Source organism: Phyllopteryx taeniolatus, chromosome 21 (genome assembly GCF_024500385.1).
Source record: "Phyllopteryx taeniolatus isolate TA_2022b chromosome 21, UOR_Ptae_1.2, whole genome shotgun sequence".
Classification (NCBI taxonomy): Eukaryota; Metazoa; Chordata; class Actinopteri; order Syngnathiformes; family Syngnathidae; genus Phyllopteryx; species Phyllopteryx taeniolatus.
Window position 1 is genome coordinate 1,729,759 of NC_084522.1, and position 20,188 is coordinate 1,749,946.

Sequence of the window (20,188 nt, forward strand, 5' to 3'; positions counted from 1 at the left end):
ATGCAATACGCGTTCTTTAACGAGACGATCCCATCTATGGGTAATTTGTTTTTCTTCTCCAAAAGATTTTGTCTTTTAACTCATTCACTGCCAGCTGTTGACTCGTCTTTAACCAGAACAAAAGTTCTGTTCTTTATGAATCAGCAGTAAAACACAGGTTGCTTTGACGGAGAACACTTTTCTTTTCACCAAAAAGCAGACAAAAGGGCCTTTTGTGAAAAGAAACACGTCGAGCAGAACTGCGATTTTGCAGTCAAACTACAAAGCAACAAAAGCAAGACTTGAGAAAGGGCTTTTGATCGCAAAATAAACCCAAATATTTACAGATCTGCAACTACGCAACTCCATGAACCGCGTCATCTTTTCTCACAATTGCGACACACTTTTCACAACAGTGCAAAAACCCAAAACCTTACCAAGAATATTTGCCATATTTTATGTCAAAACGAATCAGATTGACACTTAAAATATGACTCATTACCCAAAACGTAAATTGTTTTCAGACCGTTTTTACTTATTTCACTTGAAATAAGGAGAGATTTGTCATTGTGAAAAGAAAAGAAATAACTTACTCCATTGTTTATACTTATTTCAAGTGCTTGGAACAATTTTAAATTGTCTAAAAGCCAGTTACCTTTCAGGTGATGAGTCTTATTTTAATAGTTATCAAATGTATCTTGACTAGAAATACGGCAAATACTCTTGGCAAGATGTTTTTCTTCTTCTTCTGTTTCTATACATCCCCATACTTTTCGAGTGTGAGGTGGTTTCGACGTGTTGGCATGTCATAATTGACATGACAAGCCGAGATTGACCTCCTCATCTTTATCTTCTACTCAACAGCTGTGCTGGTCTCCAATCCAAAGCGATGCAACGGCGCCGCCTACAGGGATCTGTTGTTTATTATTATTCTTATTATTACAGTGGTTTAGAGATTTCGCAGACCCGCTGGGAAACGTACTTGAGGAACATCAAAACGTTTGGAGTTCAGTCCAGTTGCTGAAGAGAAACGCCCGCAGCAGCGAAGGCGTTAACGGCGAGCGCTTGGGCTTCGTGTGCTTTATTGCCTCATTTGCGAGTCTGTTGCGGCACATTACGCCGAGCGGGTAGCTGGCGATAAACCTTAAGTAGGACTGCCGACATTCCCTCTTAAATACAGATTTTTTTTTCTCTCCTTCTGTCTCGGGATTTGGACTGTTTCACATTTTGAAGACGCTTATTTGTTTTATTTTTCCTGACTTTTTGGACTTGCTGTTTCCCAATATCACGTGACAGAGATTATCAGACGCACCAGATTTTCAAAATAAAAGTTGCTTACTGATGCTGACGATCAATAGAAATGATTATTTTTGTTTTCTTGTTCAGTGGCTGTGTGCGGCCCGGTACTGGTCAGCGGCCCGGCGTTTGCCGACCCCTGGTGATAAACCACCTCGCTCCTGTTGCAGATTCCCCATTTTTCTGCGAATACGCTGAACAATATACGGTGCACTCTCGACTCAAGGTGTTTTTGTGTCGCTAGGTTGGAGCTGCAGCCTTGGGCCCCGAGACCTTTACGTCAACACGCCGCAGGTAAGCTGTGTACAATGTAACCTCAAAAAAAAAAGAGAAATTATGCTTTTCAAATTAAAATACTTTCACTTAAAAATGAACTGGTGCAGCGCCTTCGATGTGTCTCGGACCAAACTGCCAATGAGGATACATGGTGGGGAAACGCACAGGCAGTCGGCCATTTTAGTTTGAAGCGGTTGTTTTTCCTTCGTTAAGCTTCGGGGGGGATTGTTTCCATCAAACGTTGTTAGTGGGATGTGTGCAAGATGATCAATGTCACGAAACAGCCAGCGTCGGCTTCTTCCCACGCCGTGTCATTTATTTATTTTGGTGGCCTTCAGCTGAAGTGCTCCAGAGTTCCCTCGGTGGGTCACGTGCAGGCGAGCCCCCCCCCCCCACCACCCCCGCCGACGAGTGGCTGCTTCCGCCTGTCGACACGCTGTGCGTTACGCACTCCTTCAGGTGGGTGTGATGAGGTTTTTAAGAAAGTGTGTGTGCAAGAGGAAGTGCGTGTGTTTATGTAAGAGTGAGTGTGTGTCCACCACCAGCACGGACAGCGTCAGGACGACGACGTCTTTAGGCTGTCATGTGCGGTACGCGCGGGTCGCCGCGGCAACGCTTTGGTCGGTCGCCAGCACAGGATGTGGACGGAGTGGCGGACGTCGCCGAGGAAGACGGGCGCCGGGCCGGCGTGTCGCGAAAGTTGGCCGACATCACGGCCGGCTGGGACACCGCACAGTAAGACGCACGCACACATTTTAGAAAAGAGGGTGCCAAGCAAATACTGTGTACCTTGGAGCCCATCATGGACACAAAAATCTCCTACTTATGTTCCTATAGCAACAGAGCTCTGCGCCATCCGTGGCTGCCATGGCAACAGAGCCTTCAGGCTGGTTTACGCCCTGTAGCCACAGGAGGGCGCTACATACCCACTCTGATGAGTCGATGGGTAGATTATAGAATGGGCTAGTCTCCATATTCTCATTACTTATCATTTTTACCTCGTAATGTTGCTTTTTAAAAACACTTGAATGGTTTTATCATTAAAATATTTTTTCATAATTTCCTGATAGAGTTAAACATTTAAAAACTATGTTATTTAAATTTGCATTAGATGCAAAGTATTTTTTTCACTTGAGTTAAATTTTAAATTCAAAGACAGAAGGTATTTTTTCATTTGAATTAAATTACAATCAAATACAAATAAATGCGAATTAATTTGAATTCAAATTTAATTAAAATGTTCGTTTGACCAGTCCAAATGCAAGTAATTATCCCCAATCAAATTGAAAACAATTTTTTATTTGATATCACCTGTTTGGTCAATTTTTTAAAACTTTTTCAATTATAATGTTTGACATGTCAAAATTGAATTGATTACCCCTAATAAAATTTTAAAAAATACATTTGGGTTAATTTGAATTTAATCAAAAATGTATATTCAATTACAAATAAAGTAAATTAAAATGTAATTAAACATTTTTATTTACAATGTTTGACAAGTCAAAATGCAATTAATGATCTCTAATTAGATTAAAATGAAATGTAATTAACCTTTTAATTGATCATTTTCATGACAAATCCAAATGCAATTGACCCTAATTAAATGTTAATAAGATTAAAATGACATAATGTCAATTTTATTCAAATTCTACAAAAAATAAATTACATTTTCCAAATGTGCAAATGTAAAAATCAAAAGTAATTACGCCCAATTAAATACAATTGCATCAAATTTTGTTTGCATAGCCTGCTGAGCGTTCCTATTAATTGGGTTACTTTAAAGAGACGATACATTTGAATGTTTACTCTCGGTTGTATTTCCCTTTGCAGGTCCACTTCCTGTACGCCGACCTGCTGAGCACCGAGTGGCGCGATTTCCAGAACCGGATCGAGCTGGGAACGTTGCGGCGCGTGCATCGCCCGGTGGCCCGCGTGCACCTGCAGTGGGCCGGCTTCCGGGTGGGAGGGGGGGGGGTCGCCGACGAGCGGGTGCCGCGCTACTGGTTAGGCGTGCTGCGGGCCGCCGGGCACAGCGCGTCGAGAAAGCGCGTAGCTGCTACACGCTCAGCTTCGTCAACACCAGACGACGACGTCCCTTCTCGCTGGACATTTCATTAGGTACGCCTATGCGCAATAACATTTTACAAATAGCTTTTATTCAACACACACAACAGCTGTTTGTAAAAACACACAATCATACAAATAATACATAATTAAAAATATATACAGAATGTATAAATTTGTTAAAATTGTTTTTTTTTTTTAGCCCTCAATGAACTTCAAGCAGAGAATTTTAAAACCTATAATAACAGTGACGAAAATTCAAAAATATTCTATTATATTTTTTTGTATATTGGCTTAGATGAGGATATAATATTCAATATATAATATTGGATAAGATTAAAATTACTTTTAACCAATAATAATATGATAAAAATAATAATTAAACATTATTTTAGCCCTTGATGGAAAGACTGTTAAATAAATGTATGTTTTTGTTGTTTTTGCCTTCAACTTGGCTATCGTGAGCAATTAAATGGTTAAAATAAATAAAATGATTTCTTAACCAATAATTAGTCTTTTAGCACTTGATGGAAATACTGTAGAATAAATCAACTATTTATATTGAGCCTACAGATGAAAATGATCTGTGTTTTAAGAAATAATAGAATAAATGGAATTAAAAATACTGAAGCATCTTTTGTAATTATTTTCATCCCTTGATGCTCTAAATATTAACATGTAAAATAATAAATACACGAAAAATATATATGAAATCAAAGGAAACATTTGAAGGAACGCAATAACTCTAACATAGACTTTATTACAAACTGTATTATATGCAATAAGATAATATAAGAAAACCAAAATATTCGACCAACCACAGTCGTTAAAAAAAAGTCACATGAATCCAAAATTAAGTGTTATTACCCGGTGTACCTAATGAAGTGTCTGGTGTGTGTATTCCACCATCTAGTGGACAAAATGGATGGCCTACTTTATGGACTTGCCCGTTTGTAATGCGGAGACCAAAGCCTATAAATAGTGCAATAAATAAAAGCTTTTAAACAGACACTGCAGCTGAATACATAAAAGTCATTGCGATCTCAGCATTTAAGGTCCTCGCTTGCAACAATTGTCTTATTATTTTTTGGTGGTGGTTGTTGTTGCTTTAAGTCAATTCCCAAACATTTTCATGCCTTTTACGCATTTTACACGGTCTTACGTTTTTAGCGACACGAATCCAATGGAATCGCTGTGCACACAAACGCAGCTCGGAACATTCTGTTTCGTGTGTGTTGTAAAATTCCGTGTCAAGCTGACTTGGGGCCGTGCTCATTGGTGTCTTTATATGGTCATTTTTGGGAAGAGTCCAAAGAATGAAAGTGTCTCACATTGTCTGAGTTATGCCCGAACATTTTTATTTCCATTTTATGTTTTTGTGTGAATGTTTTAATTTACTGTCTCGGTGGATGCGCTCAGCGTATAAAAGGCCAAGTGGAACATATTTAAACTGTGACTCATGCGTGAAGGTTCGACTGGAAGCCATTTAAATGAGACCTGCTGTGCTCTCATAGCAAGAAATGAAAACATTCAAATGCAAGGTGTTTGAATGCAAACACTTGAAATGACTATTTTTTACGTTTAGCTTAAAATACTGATTTTGTGCAATAAAACTTGATTGTAAGGACAAAAACCTTTATTTTTACTTTACAGTGACGCTTTATTGAGAATTTGTATTATGTCTATTTTTATAATCAATGTGAGGAAGGACAGAGGTGAGATTCGAACCCTCAGAACTACGAGGCAGATTTGCTCACCACTATATTACTTTGCTGCTCATTAAAAAGACAGTTTCCCTTATTGACTTTCAAACTACTAGTAAAGTGTGAACCAATTTGCCTATGTTTATGACTAGTAGCCCACTTCTGGCTTTGCTAAATTAAGACGGAAGGCCACTTTGACCGAGTTGATCTTTATCTTTGTATCGCAAATGGACTTTTCATTGTCGGAGGCCGCAGTTTATCATTCTTCGGACGCGTTCCAACTCGCCGGAGCGCGCATCGGAATGCGCGCCGCCGCCCTCCTTCCCATACGCAAATGGCGTACAGATGTTTGCCAGCAACTAGTCGCGGTTGGCGTAAACCATCTTTCCGCTCATGTGACAGCGGCTCAGACCAATAGCCTTCGAGGAGCTCGGCCGCTCAGCCAATCACAAGCCGGCAAACTCGGGCCGTTGCCCTCGCCCAACTCTTCCTGTCCGCCTTTGCTTGCCTCTAACCTCTCACAACATTTTCAAGTTGGACAAACGAGAGTGCCAAAAGGGAGCCTCGCTGTGAGGTAAGCCGTAAACAAGACCTCCCCGCGGTATTTTGTCGTGGAAACAAACATTCGGCCGGTGTCGTTCGAAACAAGAGTTCGCCTACAAGTTACTTCCTGCTCTTAACAAGGCCAGAAAGCCAAGTTCCATTGTGGCTAGTTCGAGCTAGCTTCGAGTCCGAGGACGCTCCACTTCCTGGTTTAGTTTCAAACTAACGCAGTTAAACTACAATTCGGGGGTTATTTGAAAGCTTACACGTTTTGTTTAAAAAAAAAAAAGACTGAACTTTTTCACCGAGGGGAGCAATCGGGGCGCGCCTACAGACTTAACGGTCTGTGGGAAACAACAACACTATTTCCCCTATAAACGTGAAACAAAAATGGAGACACCATTCCACCCACTTTATTTGCTTTAACTTGACGTACACACATCACAGTCACACGTGGGAGTAAAATAAAAGTTGAAGAATTTGTGTCAAATGATAACTTCACTGTCGGGCCCCTCCGTGAAAAGCTTATAATTAGGCAACCCAAATGGGGAATTGGAAGCTCTACTTAAAAGTCACTGCCCTGACTTTCTGTCATTTGTCGTCGTTTTCTGAACATTTTTGTCAGTTTGGTGCTTAGCTATGTCCATCGTAGGCCGGGGCGAGATTGCATTAAAATAAAATCTTGCATCAAGAAAAAGCCAATGACCATCAAAACTAGAATAAAACCAAATTCTTCGATTCATTTCCCAGCCCTAGACTATTTTTGTTTTGTATTATTAGCCCACTTACATTTTTTGTAACCACCGAAACTGGTGACAAGAGGAAAGCTTGAGTTTTCCTTCTGCTTTCGTCTGTCTGGCAGAGTTTATCTATCTATGTGACGACAGCTCACGTGGAGCTCAGAGCCCTATAAACTGAAATGTTCCAGAACCTAACCCGCAATAAGTCAAAATCAACCATTTAGAGACGTATATATAAAAAAATTAAAAAAATCCCCCTCCCTCACGCTTTAAACACATTCAGTTCAATTCAACAGAAAAAGTTTTTTTCGTTGTTTTTTTTTTTAACAAGAAAAATCTCTCTACAATATTGTACTTTATAAACATCCAGTAATAACATAATGAAATAGAATGTGAAGAATGAAACAGATTTTGCATCATGATAATTCAATGGGCGTTGTGCTGCCCATTCTGGTGTGCACGCCTTGGCCACCAGGGGGTTCTCGTGACGCATTTTTATTTTATTTTTTTTATTTTTTATCACAACTCAAAAGACAAAAAAAAAACAACAGCCAAGTGACGCCTCGGACTTAATGTGATTTGCATTAGACAGGCTAACAAAAATTAGCATTTATATGCTAATTCTAGACCTTGATTGAACTGCTGCTTTTACACACCCGTTGCAGCAACGCATAAAACAGAGCTTCCAACAATATCTCAGGCAAATATTCTCTTTGTGATAACAGCGACTATTACTGTAGCTTTGTTGGGACCTTCTCTGCCTCTTCTTCTTGCTCTTAAAAACACTGCATGGCTTCCGGTACAGCTCAGTGCTGCCAGGCATGTTGTGGCATGACGTGGTACTACACTGAAGGCGCGTGACTCTAAATTCGGACTTGCCTAAATATTGTAAAACTAGCGAGGAAATGCTAATACAAAGAAGGAAACTGTGGATTTATGGACTTTTCCCTCTTTTTTTCAGCGTGTGGCCGCCCGTACGCCCTCCGGCGCCATGCCTCTGGTTACCAGGAATATCGAGCCGCGGTACGTGTGCCGCCAGCCCATCCCGACCAGCATCCGCAGCGAATTGGAATGCGTCACCAACAACAGCCTGGCCGCCGTCATCCGTCAGCTCGGCTGCCTCAGTGAGTGCGCCCGCCGCGCGTGCCCTCGGAAATATGACGGGGTGAATATTCAGTTGTGCCTTTGCGCGGGCGGGCAGGCAAGCAAGCCGAGGACGTGTTCCGGGGGCTGTTCGAGGAGGCCAAAGATTTCTCCGTCCGGGTGGAGGCGCTCGGGGATCGCGTGGACAGCCTGCAATTGAAAGTCACCCAGCTGGACCCTAAAGAAGAAGAAGGTCAGTGAGAAGAAAACCAAAAGCAAAACCAAAAATGTGCAATTACTGACAAATTGACACTTTAAATTACATTTAGAAGTTGATGGACTTCATTTAGTGTTAAAAAATATCTATGTATTTTCTGCACGTAAATAGTATTGGAGGTCATTGAAAACATGACTCCGACGAGGAGGAACTATCTTTGTTTAATTAGAGTTTTTAATTTTGTGTATAAGGATGCACCAAAAGCACTTTGTTCCAGACCAAGTGTGAGTCCAGTACTTACATTTACGAGTACAAGCTGGAGCTCTATTTGCCGGGGGGAAAATACTGCCAATAAGCCGTTTCTGCGAAAAACTGGAATTTGAGAAAAGGCCTTTAACAAACTTGATCAGAATCCGAATCGGTTTATTGCCGCTGTCAGTGAAAGGTACGTTCACATCTAGGACTTTTTCTCTGCAGAAATATTTACGACACGCGCTTCATTTATCCTCCTCACCCTCAGGTTACGCTGCATTCATTCATATTTTTGGGAAGGAAATTGAAATAAAATCCAAAACCTGTTGGGGAATATCTGGCAATCTGACGCCAATATCTGGCAATCTGACGCCAAAAACTCATTTTGGGGTCATTTCACTCGCTTTTTTTTTGCCACCCGGGTGTACCCTGGCTGGTACCAGTTGTTGTACGAACATTTGGAAAAGGTCCACAAGGATGTGTCGAAACGTCTCGTCACGTCGCATGTGTGCGTGTGTCGCAGTGTCTTTGCAGGCCATCAACACTCGCAAGGCGTTCCGCAGCAGCCTGACGCAGGACCAGCAGCTGTTCACCAGGCCCTCGCTGCCCATGCCCGTGCAGGACACCTACGTCACGTGCGACCCGCCGCCGCCCCTAAATCTGCTCAGCTCGTACCGGTATGCCACGCGCGCACGCGTTCCCGCCGCTGTGCATTATTTAGAGAAAACGTTAAAGGGTTTTAAACCGAGGGAAGGGGCCGCGTCCCATTATGAAGGTGGACCACACAAGCCGCGAAGAGCTTTCGTGCAGTGGGGTTGACAGAGTTTCCACTTCCTCTTTGAAGGCAAATTTATTTCACTTCAAAAACACACGCAGAGCAAAAGCGTGTCCGCGCATCCATAAAGAGTCATTCTGACTTGAATGTGCCGTTCTCCAATTTGTGCTCGCAAGTCAAAGCAAAAAAATAGGCCGTGCGACCACTCGTATGTAGGGAAAAAAAGATATGATCTTATGGAAGAAAAAAAAAAACAGCGATGTTTTTTCTTGAAAATTTGAGAAAAACACATTTAAAAAGTAGTAAGTTCTCATAAATAGAGGCATTTTTTGTTTTGTGAAAGAACTAAAGTTAAATTGTTCACAAATTTCACAACGTTTCTTCCAATTTTGTGATCCAGTAATCGCTCGTTTATCGCGGGGGTTCGGTTCCGCAATAGGTGAAATTCACGAACTTGTTTTGATTTATGCATATTGTAAAGCTGTATGAACCTCCCCAGACTCTTATTAACCTTTACCATAATCTTATAAACACTTTCTATACTCTTAAATACTTTTAAACGCCTAAATTTACAGTAATGCACACCAGTACTCTATACTATGTACACTTTGTTTTTTGTAATGTTTTAAAAAAAAAAAATGTAAAAATGTTTTTTTTTTTTTTTTTTTTTTTTTAACATTTTGAATGTTTTAGGCTAGGGCGCATTTATTTAACCACAGCATAGACCCCAAATCCTGTGATTATGGCGATTATGCTCAATATGAATCTGAAAAAAAATCCATAATGCACTGAATCCGCAATAGGTGAACCGCGTTATAGCGAGGGAAAACTGGATAATATTGAGCCAATAGAAGTCATGAAAATGTTTTGCGGTAGATTCATATGATGCTGTATATTTTTACTGAACAAAAAAGCCGTATTCTTACAAGAGTGTCAACATGTTCTAAACGCTAATGGGATTATTTTTGGTTCTAATTCCTGTCGGTGCACAGCGATGACGGAAGACAGGCCCTCGACTTCTACACGAATCCCTCCTACTTCTTCGACCTGTGGAAGGAGAAGATGCTGCAGGACACCAAGGACATCATGAAGGAGAAACGCAAACACAGAGTGAGTCGCCCGCCAAATACCGTCTTTTCCGGGCCTCATAGTAGCGAAAATGACCTCACTTCACCAAGGCGGACATTACGTAGTTGACCACTGAGCCCATTCAAACTCCCAAGCTAACCAAAACAGAAGCAACAAAGCATGTAGACCAGTGGTTCTCCAAATGTTACACAAAGTACCACCATCAAAAAATGAACGCACAAAAATTCGACCGAAGATTGTGCGAAAACAAAAACGTCTTGAAGATTAAATGCAAATGTATTGTACTGAAACGTTAAATACAACTGAAGAGTACTTTTGTTTCTTTATTTACGTATTCTTCGCGTACCGTGCTTTGAAACTCACCGAAGTAGACGCTCTGAGATTTAAAATACAAATGTCTTGTTGGTGTAATTGTCTCGTAAACAGTCTCTCAGATGAATTGGAAGTATGGACAAAAAGCAGCGCAGTATTAACGATGAACTTGTGTTCACGACGATTAGCGTTACCGTCGACTCTTGACGTTTGGTCGCTCATGTAGCATACATAAAGGCCTCTCACAAATAAGCCTCGAGAATGTCAAGCGTTAAATGCTGTGACAGTTTGAACCCCCTTGCTAACCAAACCAGCAGCACCCAGCAGTACGCCAGCTCCCGCTCCTGCTATGCGAGAATTGCTGAGTCAAATGTTTAAACTGTGCATAATGTGCGAAGTTGTTGTTATATAGCTTGAACTTTTTTAAAATCCAGTACTCTACATCTGGTAAGCCCAGATCAGTTGTATTTCACTTACTCATTACAATACATTTGCATTGAATCTTTTACAACTGTTTGCCTTCAACAAAAAAAAAAACAACAAAAAAAAATGGCCCCGGCCACCATTTGGTGGAAATACGCCTACTCGACTCAAGCCCGATTCCCGGCCTGTGTCGCGCAGAAGGAGAAGAAAGACCACCTGAACCAGCGGACCCTCAACCCGCGCAAGATCAAGACCAGGAAGGAGGAGTGGGAACGGCGCAAGATGGGCGAAGAGTTTGTGGTGCCCAAGAACGACATAATGTAAGTGGACGTTACTCTCGTTGGTACGTTTTATCTTATCGGACGAACGTAGCAGCTGTGGAATGTCCGTGTTGCCGTTTTGTTAGCGTTTTCTCTTCCTGGGGACGTGATCGCCACAAACACGAGGCGGACAATTAGGGGCGCCACCACTTGTACATTTTAGGAGGTCATGTTCCTATTTTCGACAACTATTTTCCATTTCAAGCAGACAAAATGAATGACAAGTGACATGAATTGTCCATGAGGAAGGCCTTCATTAACCTTAAATAAACGACGCTTCACCATTAAATGTGCCATCCAAAGTGCATGAAAGTGCCATAAACAACTTGGGGCGTCTTTGGAAAACAGGAAGGAAGGAGTAAAGTGTTTCCTATAACATTTGATATTGGAAGTTAAAAGTACATAACATTCTCACAATTTCTTCAGTTCATTTTTAAGTTAAAAATTTCAATTTCTGTTGGTTAGAAGTAGTTTTTTTTTAGAATAAAGTCGGGGTTTTTTTTACGACAAAAGCGCGATGCAAAGTTGCCCTTGCTCCCGGAGGTCGTGAAGCACAAGTCAACGGTGGGTCCTGTGTTGCGTTCAAGGAGCTCCTTGGAGGGCCTGAACGGCAGCCTGGGATCCGGCGATGAGGGCCTGGATTTGAGCACGGGCTCCTACGCGTACGACCCCGGCCCCGACGACTTCCTGCCTCCGCCGCCCCCCGACATGTCGTAAGTAGTGCTGTAACCAGCTAACAAAGTAACTGTGACCCACTTGGTAGCTGAAACTGACTAATAACGCAAAGTAAAAGTAAGCAAAAGAACAAAAATGTCATCAAAAGCCTACTAGAGCAGGTGAATTTGATTGGGTGACTTCATAAGCGGGTGTCCACACTTTTGCAATCATTTTTTATTTACTTATTTTTTTCCCCCTTAAAGAGTTCTTCTCCCCCAATTGAGTTGTACAGAAAAAGCTGCCATTTGAAGAGGGGTGTGTAGACTTTTTATATCCACTGTGGTCGTCGTCTCCAGGTACACTGACGGCCACTACGTGGGCGCCAACCATAAACGTGTCAGCGTCCTGAGCCCCAGCCACCCGCCCCCGGCTCCCCCCGTGACCTCCCCCACTTCCAACTCTCGCCCCCACCTCTCCCCTCCCCCCGCCCCTCCTCCCCCACCTCCGCCCTCCGGTTTTGGAGCTCCCGCCGGTTTTGACGGCCCCCTTCCACCTCCCCCGCTCTCCTCCCCGGGCGCCTTCTCCTCGCTGCCCGCCCCGCCCCCGGCCGTGTCCGGCGCGGGCCCTCCTCCCCCCCCACCCGCGCCCGCCGGCGGGGGCCCTCATCCTCCCCCGCCGCCACCGCCCCCTCCCCCCGGCCCGCCACCGCCGTCCTTCGCCGCCCCCGCCCCCGCCCCCGCTCCCCCTCCTCCTTCCGCCGCGCCGGCAGCGTCCAAACAGCAGCCGGCCCCCGAGGGCGACGCCCGCAGCGACCTGCTGCAGGCCATCAGACAAGGTAAGGGGCGTTAACGCATTCTCGCTTCTGATTGGCTCAATTGAGTGTGAAAGAAGACCAGAATAACAAGAGTCAGATTGTAGTCGTACACATACTTTTCCTTTTTATCGTGATAAAAAGTCAGATTTTTGTTGTGGTTGTTTTGTATAAAGTTTTATGTTATCGTTAAGTATTATGAGAATTAAGTCAGATTTTTCTGGAATAAAAGTTATTTTTTTCATATTTTTTTTTTTTTTTTACATAAAAGATTTTAGTTTTTTTAGATGAAATGTTGTAATTTGGGCATTAAAAAAGTTGTAATATTCCAAAAATATTGTCATGTATTTTTCAAGAATAAAATGTTATATTTTATGAGGGGTGTTTTTTTTTTTTTTTTTTTCAAGAAAAATGTCACAATATGACAAGAATAAGACTGCAGAGTAATACGAAAACAGAGATTTTTCCGTAAGTTTTATTTTTTTCAGGTACATAGTCGGGAGGGTACTTGTCTTACGGAGAAAAATAAATTTTAAATGAGTCATCTATTTAAGAAAATGAAAATAAGAGAATAAATTATTTTTCAAGAATATTTTTCTTCTTTTTAAAAGTTGTATTTATTATTTTTAGATGAAGTCATGTCTGGAAGTCTTGAAAAAATTCTTTTGTACATGGTCATTTTTCTCACGTAGTCTTTTTTTAAAAGTTGTATTCAACCTTTTAAATTTGAATTTCAAAGATATGTTAGGAAAATTATTATTATTTTTTATTTTTTTGTCTTAGTTTTTACGAAAATACGTTTGAAATGATAGAAGAATCAATTGAATTGGCTAAGGAAAGTGTTTTTTGCTCATGACCTTTTGTTGGCATTTCCCAGGCTTCAACCTGCGCAAGGTGGAGGCCCAGCGCGAGCAGGAGAAGCGGGACGACCACTGCGGCAACGACGTGGCCGCCATCTTGTCTCGCCGCATCGCCGTGGAGTGCAGCGACACCGAGGACGACTCGTCCGAGTTCGACGACGACGAGTGGTCCGACTGAGCGGGCGCGCCGTCGTTATTTCCGTCACTTTCAGGTTAGCGCAGAAGAAAAGTCGCACGTCGTTGCGATCGCATTCCTTCACTTGTTTCTATTTATCTAGTCCATCTTTATTTGTTTGTGCCTTCATGGCGACGCGTCCTCGCTAATCAACACGTCGTCTTTAAGAAGGACCTTATTGTCTTTCTGTGTCGGCACGGGAACAATTTTATAACCTTTTTGAAATATTACACAGCAGGATTCAGTGTGAACTAAAGGGGAAGTTACGAGCAGAACTCAAATGCCCGACTTGACGTGGAAGTGGCCAAGTAAAAAAATAGCGGGGACCACCTGCTTCTGAGGTGCCTTTAAAAAAAAAAAATAAAAAAAATAAAAAAAATAATAATAATAATAAAAAAAATTAAAAAAAAACATTTTTAATATATATAATTTTAAATGTATTCACATGCGGCTCGCTTTTCCAAAGTGATGATTTCAATTGTTGTCATTTTTTTATGCTCCCAAAGACTTGTCTAAAAAAATAAACAAATATATTTTATCTGGGTAAAAAGAATAATAAATTTTGCATAATTTATTCACCTGCCTCTTGTTTTTATGTCTTGCACGCCTGACTGGGTCTTTCAAAGATGTTTCAGATATTCTAATTGAGAAAAACTGTTGATGCATACTTGTTACATAACAGTCGTACATTTTTTTTTTAATAAGTTGTAATATTACCAGAATGGTCTCAAAATATTGAGAAGTCATTTGGAGAAGTCATTTTTCAAGGTGTGCTTTTTTTTTGTTCGTTTTTTTTTTTTTTTTTTTTGGGATAAAAATCAGACTCTTCGAAATAAAAAGTATTAGTATTTTTCAAGCTAAAAGGTTTTTTCATATTTCTTTGACATCAGACATTTTTCGAGATTTTATTTTATTTTTATTTTTTTATGGTCTTTTTTGTTAGATTAAAAAGTATTTCTAGAAACATTTTAGATTTTGGGTGACAAGTAATTAGTTTAAAGTTGAATTTTCTTTCAGGGAAAAAAAGTTATTTTAAGAGAATACATTTGTTTTTAACTCTTAACATTACAAGATTTTGTGGTGAAATTACATGTGACATGTATGTTATTGAGAAATGTAATACATTTGGCAGAATGTATTCCATTTTCTCTATCAAGCTTATTTTAAAATGTTCCATATTTCACTTACTTTAAATGTTTATAAATGCACACTTGTTGCACAAAGCGAACTCTCCAAAAAAACGCAAACTCAAATGACGTTCACGACAGCCGAAGCACTAGCGAGCGCGCTAAAAGCTTCCGCGAGCCCTGAGCGAAGGACGCTGACATCATTCAGTAGAAAAAAAAAAAGCATATTTATTATTCAGCAGTATAAAATATTCATTCATTTGAAAAAAAAACAAAAAACAAGGTTGTGCAACATACGGTCCCAATGGCTGAAAAGTGCCTTGAAAGAATAGAATCTGAGCTCTCCATTGGAACATTGTGTTTTTAGCACACATTTCAAGTACATCATGTTATTATTATCATTAAGCCTTTGGATCCAATTAACTCAACATGACTTTCTGTTTTTTTTCCCCCCTCTCCCCATAAACGCACAAATGTCATGTAAATCCGCTCGTATTTACGAGCGGCTGATTGTTTTCACTGGGCGGGATCCCGTGCAGCTACAAGTGGGCTGATTGTTGGCAGGGAGGCACAAACAAGTCTGGTAGCAGTGGGAGTTCCTCCAACATGGCCGGCGGCCAGGACAGTTCAGAACGTTCTGATGAGGACGATAAGGGAGGACCTCACGTTCTGGTTTAAAAAAAAAAAAGTGCTGCTTTCAAGTGGGAGAGTGAAAGATTTCACGCTCCGAGCGCTACTTTGTGTTGAGCGCACGTCTGGCATAGATTCAGTTGTGTCTGCGGGCGGCCCCGTATTCTTAAAAGATAATTCCCCTTTTCTGATGAATATAAAACACTTCATTCCTCTCCAGATGTGACTCCAAACAATTCCGATGAAACTTTGGATGCGGATCCAATACTTTTTTTTTTTTTTTTTTTTTTTTTTTTTTTTTTTATAAAAGGAAATTCTCCACGTTTACGATGAAAAAAAAAACATGGAAAGCATTCATTTTAACTCTCAAAAGCCCCTTTCACGCTGGCAAATTTGCATCAGAAGCGTAAACTGTGGCATTTATTCGGCCGTTCCTATCAGACAGAACTCGTCAAATTGTGGGTTGCCGCTGCGGCTTCACACATTTAGATATGCCCGCTGACAATTGCTTTCAACGCACTGTTGAACTTCCTGCCCTTCTTCACACCTGCGATATTAAGAGAGGCGTTAACGGTAGAGCCGGCGTTTATTCACCCCTGCCTGTCGGATAAGTCGCCAAAGTGTGGGTTGCTACAGATGTTGCGGCTCGACGCATTTAGATATGCCTAGCTACAATGATGGCTTTCAAGGCGGTATTTAACTTTCCGCTATACGGCTCTCCGATGCTAGAGAGGCGTAACGGTAGAGCCGGCGTTCGTTCGCCGTGCCTGTCAGACAGAACTCGCCGAATTGCGCGTTCCCACAGCCGCTGCGGCTTCTTGCCATTCAGATAATTCGATGCCAGGCGGTAACAGCAACAATTTCTTTCACGCAGCCGATGCGGACTCTTGACGTTCAGATATTTTCGACGATGGCGACAATTTAGCAACTGTTTGCATTGAGATAATTAAAAGTCGAGTGACAATTGCTTTCGACGCAAAGAGATGCGGCCGGTGAGTGTCCGCTGTTAAACTTCTCGCTGCCCACCTCCGTAACGACTCTGAGGCTCCGTGGGGATGCCACCTGGTGTCGGTAACTTATACGAGGTATGGTGGAAGTAGCCAGCGTGAAAGGGGGTTGTCATTTTATTATTACCTCCCCCAAGGAGGCGGTTTCATTTTTATTGGCGTTTCATGGCAGAATTGCACAAAAATTACATCAAACATCAAAAACCGATTCACTCTCGAGAACATGGACCTTCAAGGCCAAACGATGTGTGTTTAGGGGGTATTTGACCCCTGCATAGGTCTGAATTTACATCAGGAAGAATTACAAAGGGGGGGGTGGGGGGGGTCCTGGATTTACAGCGAAATGATGGCTTTTCCTTGACTAATTTTCAGTTTCTTCGGAATGGATGAAGTCAACAACCTTCATATTGGTTTGGGGGAAAAGAACAGCATTTTTTCAGCAAAACGTCCAATTTAATGATGCCATAAAGTTGCTGTGGATTTAATCGTCACTCAAAGCAACTCAAGAATCCAGGTGGGAGAAGAGAAAATGCAGGAAACCAGGATTTGATTCTCCAGATCCAGGATTCCTTTTTCCCAAAATGTTTTTTTTTTTTTTTGGTTTAGATCCATGATTATTCCCCTGGAACTGCCATCTCCTCCCCCCCCCCCAGTCTGGATTTCCTGTTCCCAGACCTAGGATTCTGTCCCAAAGTTCCTCATGATTGAGTTGTGGTAGGGACCTACACATCTTCGGGGCAGTGCATTTGGGCGGCATGTCTGCGGGGGCAGCAGGCCTGCAGCAGAACCTTGCGTATGTCTTTGTTCCTCAGGCTGTAGAGTAGCGGGTTAAGCAGGGAGCTAAAGGCGGCGGGCGTCAGGGTGGCGTAGGTGTACAGTGGCGGACTGGACGCGTCACCCAGCAGCCCCCACAGCGAGAAAGGCATCCAACAACCCACAAAGACTCCTAGAACCAGCACCAAGCGCGAGAACCCCCGGCCGCTGCCGTACTTGCCGGCGTACGACTGGCCGGAGGGCAGGAAGTGCCTCTGGGTGGCGATGGCGTGGGCGTGGCGCCGCGCCACCCGGCAGATGCCGGCGTACAGTTGCAGGGTGACTACCACCGCCGCCAGAAACCCGCCGCACAGGAGCGACAGGTACGTCCGAGTGAGGGGCGGCGCCACCGAGCAGGAAGCCGGCTCGTCCAGGCAGTGCCACCCCATGGCGGGGCCGGCGCCCATAACGCAGGCGCCCGCCCACACCAGGAGCAGGAGAAGGGCGGCGCGCCGCCGAGATCGCCCCGAGCCGTAAGTGAGGGCGTGGCTCAGAGAGAGGTAGCGGTCCAGGGCGACACCCATCAGGCTGCACAGCGAGGCGCTCAACGAAGTCACAAGCAGCCCCGACGTCACCAACTCGGACCAATCGCTGGGTGCCAGGCAGAACAGGAACAGGAAGCGGGCCACCAGAGCCACGCCCGCCAGTAGGTCTGCCAGGCCCAGGCTGGCCAGAAGCAGGAAGACGGGGGCGCGCAGCGACGGCGTGGCCAGGATGGCGGTGACCACCACCGCGTTCTCGGCCGTGATCGCGGTGCCCGACACGCACAGGACCACGCCCCACGCCGTCATCGCCGGCGATTCCCGGACGGGCGGGTGGCCCCCCCGGTGGTCCGGCGACAAGAAGGCGTCCCCACCCGAAGACTCCTCCCACGACATCTCGGACGCGTTTGGTCTCATGGCTGCGAGGTCGCCACTCGCCCCTGAGGAAATAATCACAAGTTTGACTTTCATTGACTTTGAAAGCAGTGAAACATGACCATCTTTGTGTTATTACCTCCCCCAAGGACGCTCTCAAGTTTTGTTGGCAGGTTGTACAAGAAATCGCTTGGAATGTTTTCTGCTAAACATCGCAGAAAGTTGGGACGTCGGCCAAGGAAAAACCCAATTTTGGTTTGGGTCCAAGATATTCTTGATCCCAATCGAGGACAAAGAAAATCCTGGGATCGGAGGACCCATAGACCCTTTCAAAAATGAATTCAGAGCACTTTGTTTCTCTCCAAATTCAATTTAAAAGAATTCAGAGAAAATTGTGTCTAGAAGTGGAGCATGAAAATCCGATACGGATCCAGGATTTTTTATTGCCAGATCTTTTTTTTGGGGGGGGGGGGGGGGGTCAAGAATGTTTTCCTCAGATACACGGTTTATCTCTCTCTCATTGGTTCCCTGCCCCTCTTAAAAGGGGAATTTTCTGGATCCAGGATTTTTTCCTATTTGCAGTTTTTTTCTTCCCTGATTCAAGTTGTCCCCCAAGATCCAGAATTGCATCTCCCCCCCCCCCCCCCCCCCCCCCCCCCCCAGGATTTGCCCTCTAAATCTAAATCCAGGGTCTTTCTCACACATTTCCTCCAAATGTTTTCCAGATTTTGGATGATTTCCTAGATGCAGGTATTCCCTGATCCAAGTTACCCCCCCCCCCCCCCCCCCCCCAGATAAAGTTGCCCTCTGTGCCAAGATGCAGTCGTGATTTTTTTTTTTTTTTTTTTTTCCCCACCAGATCCAAACCGCTGCCCCCTCCACACCCACCCGCACACACTTTAAAAATACAACAGAGGAAAATCTCTTGAGCCTAATAACATAAGTGCCTATGCCAGTTTGAACTTGATATCACAATACCAACAATAAAAAATAAGTCGTCTTTTTTTCCCCTTTACGTCTGGATTGTCAGTCATCCAGGTCATGATAATCTGCAAAGGTTGAACTGGACTTTTTTTTTTCTTTTTTTTTTCCCCTGACTGAGGCAACTATGCTATTAGGTGAACGATTTGAAAGTGCCTGACCTAAAACCCAACCCAGCTCCTAATCATTTTTTTTTAATTTTTAATTTTTTTATTTTTTAAAATCATCATCAAAATACTCGAGCGTCTATGAAGCTCAATTTAGACGTCCGTTCCGAAGTGCCACACGGGAGTGTTGCCCCCCCCCCCCTCCCGCGGATGTCCAGACGCGACGTCCGACCCACGGACACGCGCGCATACCAGCGAGTCTCCTCACTGCCAATTAGGTCGCTCTTGCTGTCACGCGCATGAGCAAACCGATGAAATTATCCTATTAGGCACTTGATATTGTCATTATTATTTTTAAGACGTCGGGTGTTCGTGATAGGATAGAAGGTAATGCTGGTTGGGGTGCGGGGGGGGGGGGCATATTGCACCCCTTGTTGTGTAAGCAGTGCGCCACTGAGAATGCGCGCGCAATCAATGGCGTGAAGAAGAAAAATGTATTAATAATTTACCGTTTGAAAAAGATGGCTTGCTGTCCTGGTTTGTGACGTTTTTAGTTCGAGATCCAGAAGGGAGCGTTCAAGCGGACTCTCCTCCCGCGCTCTCGCCGTCCTTCATGCACTTCCGGTCGGGGAGATCTGCTCGGTGGTCCCGCGCCGGTCCACCGGAGAGAAAAAAAAAATGTATTCTTCGCGTCTTTGCTCCAAAGCGAGAATGATGCTGGAGCGCTCCGCGCGCCGTCCACAAGAGCGCGTCCGTGACGTCACAGGCAGGAAGTGTCCGCCAATCAGGAGGCGAGTATGCGGGAGGAGGGAGGGGCGGAGCCGGGGGGGGCGAGAGGAGGTGTATGTGGAGTAATTTCATTGAGAAAAATGCGGCATCTCGCCTAAGACACGCCCACTGCGGTCCGCCGCCATTGTTGAGCCGGTTTCTTGTAAGTAATGGAGAGATGCGTACACGCAGACGTCCTTGCTAATTCCCCCCCCCCCCCCTCCGCCCCGCCCCCCATAATTCTGCCTCTGTCCACGGTGCTGAAACGCAGCAATGACTCACGGGGACACTCGACGGCCACTTGATTAGGTACACCTAAGGCT

At 43.7% G+C, this 20,188-nt stretch overlaps 3 protein-coding genes across 3 annotated transcripts; 2 read left to right on the forward strand and 1 right to left on the reverse strand.

Annotated features, from left to right (window-relative positions):
* LOC133471479 (probable methyltransferase-like protein 24) lies at window positions 1-5,321 on the forward strand. Its single transcript, XM_061761049.1, has 6 exons — window positions 1-40; window positions 1,366-1,417; window positions 1,520-1,569; window positions 1,890-2,010; window positions 2,097-2,286; window positions 3,382-5,321. The coding sequence occupies exons 1-6, from the start codon at window positions 1-3 to the stop codon at window positions 3,667-3,669; spliced, it is 741 nt and encodes a 246-aa protein (XP_061617033.1). The 3' UTR covers window positions 3,670-5,321.
* A 422-nt stretch (window positions 5,322-5,743) lies between these two features.
* On the forward strand, window positions 5,744-14,149 carry wasf2 (WASP family member 2). The gene is made up of 9 exons (XM_061760367.1): window positions 5,744-5,892; window positions 7,563-7,725; window positions 7,803-7,937; window positions 8,677-8,830; window positions 9,921-10,038; window positions 10,951-11,072; window positions 11,660-11,785; window positions 12,086-12,564; window positions 13,418-14,149. Exons 2-9 carry the CDS (start codon window positions 7,593-7,595, stop codon window positions 13,576-13,578), a joined length of 1,428 nt encoding a protein of 475 aa, XP_061616351.1. The 5' UTR covers window positions 5,744-5,892; window positions 7,563-7,592; the 3' UTR covers window positions 13,579-14,149.
* A 756-nt stretch (window positions 14,150-14,905) lies between these two features.
* Window positions 14,906-19,958, reverse strand: gpr3 (G protein-coupled receptor 3). The gene is made up of 2 exons (XM_061760368.1): window positions 19,607-19,958; window positions 14,906-18,074 (listed from the first exon to the last, which is right to left on the reverse strand). Exon 2 carries the CDS (start codon window positions 18,049-18,051, stop codon window positions 17,062-17,064), a length of 990 nt encoding a protein of 329 aa, XP_061616352.1. The 5' UTR covers window positions 18,052-18,074; window positions 19,607-19,958; the 3' UTR covers window positions 14,906-17,061.
* Window positions 19,959-20,188: the final 230 nt, after the last annotated feature.